Source organism: Notolepis coatsorum, assembly GCF_963971535.1.
Source record: "Notolepis coatsorum genome assembly, chromosome: 6".
Classification (NCBI taxonomy): Eukaryota; Metazoa; Chordata; class Actinopteri; order Aulopiformes; family Paralepididae; genus Notolepis; species Notolepis coatsorum.
This window is the reverse complement of record NC_140170.1, coordinates 130,531,571-130,534,070: the sequence shown is the minus strand read 5'-3', so window position 1 is coordinate 130,534,070 and position 2,500 is coordinate 130,531,571. Positions and strand designations below refer to the sequence as shown.

At 50.3% G+C, this 2,500-nt stretch overlaps 1 protein-coding gene across 1 annotated transcript in view; it reads right to left on the bottom strand.

The window, feature by feature from the left end:
- LOC311229667 (dedicator of cytokinesis protein 3-like) overlaps positions 1–2,500 on the bottom strand; it is a gene marked incomplete at both ends in the record, with an annotated part of 403,980 nt that overhangs the window by 94,051 nt on the left and 307,429 nt on the right. Inside the window, 3 exon segments of the mRNA XM_084315742.1 lie at positions 1–105; positions 467–594; positions 1,657–1,849. The exon segment at positions 1–105 is cut by the window's left edge and continues 42 nt beyond it. Coding sequence (XP_084171868.1) covers positions 1–105; positions 467–594; positions 1,657–1,849 — 426 coding nt within the window.

The following is a 2,500-nucleotide window of genomic DNA, read 5'->3' as shown; positions in this document are numbered from 1 at the left end:
CGCCTCCTGCGATTGGCTCTTGCTCATGATTGACAGCAGGGTCTGGAGCAGAACGTCCAATAGAGACTCAACCATCATCTCCACTTCCTCCTGCACTGACGAATCCTGGAGGGAGGGAGGGAGGGAGGGAGGGAGAGATGGAGAGAGATAGATGGAGAGGGAGAGAGAGATGGAGAGGGAGAGAGGAAGGGAAGGAGAAAGAGTGAGAGAGAGGGAGGGCGGAGAGAGAGGGAGAGAAAAAGGGGGGGTACAGATAGCAGAGAGAAAATGAGGGTGAGGACATAATAAATGGAAAGAGATAGAGAAAGAGAGAAAGAGAGATGGAGGGATAGATAGAGTAGACAGGTGTGTGTGTGTGTGTGTGTGTGTGTGTGTGTGTGTGTGTGTGTGTGTGTGTGTGTGTGTGTGTGTGTGTGTGTGTGTGTGTGTGTGTGTGTGTGTGTGTGTGCATGTGTGTGTGTTTTACCAGTGAGCTGGTCTTAATGATAGAGAAGATGGAGCTCAGTATTCCAGAACAGATGAGCAGTTCTTTCTGCTGACGGAGGTGAAGATGGATGTGGTGCAGAACCACCGGCAGGAGAATCCTACGAGACTCTGGAGAAACACACACACGCACACACACACACACACACACACACACACACACACACACACACACACACACACACACACACACACACACACACACACACACACACACACACACACACACACACACACACACACACACACACACACACACACACACACACAATGTGGTTGTGAGCTACTATAGGGTTTGAGAAGCTGATTTCTGGGGCAAGCCACCATTTGTAGAGGATCACTCCCATTGACTGTGTGTGTTGACAGGTGGATCTTTGTGTTAAAAGATGGATTGGAAGTCTTGAAAATCTCACAACCATCATGGAAGTAACCTCAACTCTTCTTCTTCTTCTTCTTCTTCTTCTTCTTCTTCTTCTTCTTCTTCTTCTTCTTCTTCTTCTTCTTCTTCTTCTTCTTCTCCATCCATTCCTCAGTTTTAGTGATCACTCAATGCAAATTGCTGCAAGTGATCCTCCAAAGATGGCATGAGCTTTGAGACAGCAGGGTCACACCAGGGACAGCTCCACACAGCCAGAGAGGGCCAGTGACATCAGCACCAGCTCCACACAGCCAGAGAGGGCCAGTGACATCAGCACCAGCGACAGCTCCACACAGCCAGAGAGGGCCAGTGACATCAGCACCAGCGACAGCTCCACACAGCCAGAGAGGGCCAGTGACATCAGCACCAGGGACAGCTCCACACAGCCAGAGAGGGCCAGTGACATCAGCACCAGGGACAGCTCCACACAGCCAGAGAGGGCCAGTGACATCAGCACCAGGGACAGCTCCACACAGCCAGAGAGGGTCAGTGACATCAGCACCAGGGACAGCTCCACACAGCCAGAGAGGGCTAGTGACATCAGCACCAGGGACAGCTCCACACAGCCAGAGAGGGCCAGTGACATCAGCACCAGGGACAGCTCCACACAGCCAGAAAGGGCCAGTGACATCAGCACCAGGGACAGCTCCTCATGCTGTTCTACTAGTCTGTTCTGCTGTGCAGTAGCCTACCTCCTGATCATATGAAGGCAGGGCTGAGCTCAAAGTGTGTGTGTGTGTCTCTTAATCACTTACCAGGGAAAGAGAAGAGTCTACTGTCCACAGTGCGGGCTATAGACTGTAGTTTGACCACGTCCATGGACTGTCCGATGTGTACGGTGGAAGGCATGCTGCCCAGAGTACCACGCACAAACTCTGCCACCTCCTGAACCGTAAACATCTGGAGCAGCTCATCAAAGATGGCCGGGAAGGAATTCAACAAGGCAGCCTGGAGATGAGAGGGGGAGGAGAGAGAGAGAGAGAGAGAGAGAGAGAGAGAGAGAGAGAGAGAGAGAGAGAGAGAGAGAGAGAAGAGAGAGAGAGAGAGAGAGAGAGAGAGAGAGAGAGAGAGAGAGAGAGAGAGTCTCAGATAGGCAGTCCAACAGGGATTTGTTAATCAAGAGTGTGGGTTGAGTAATGGGGAGGCAAACAGTGGTGGACAACATATAAATGAAACACACAGCAGTAGGCTGCACACCATCACACACACAGTGCAAGGATCCAGCGGCAGCATGCTTACGATTCAGGTGAAAGGCAAAAAAAACACACAATAGAGTGAGAAGATGTGAAGTTAATCCAAAACAAATGGATGTGTAGTGAACCACAGGACAGCAGCAACTCATACTGAGGTTGAGATGGAGACTAGAGGACGCTTCAGGGAGGGAAGGAGAACAAGTAAAGAAGTGATTTCTCTTTTAGCTACGAGACAGAATCAGAGGGAAGAGTGATGAAAACAAAATGTACACAATGAAACATAGCACATCAAAGGAGGCAAACCAGTTGATTAGTAAGGAGGAGGAGGAGGACAATGAGATATTTCTGAGGTTGGATGGTCATACAAACCGCCTACAGACTGCAGTGTGGGTAGCCAGGGTTGAGG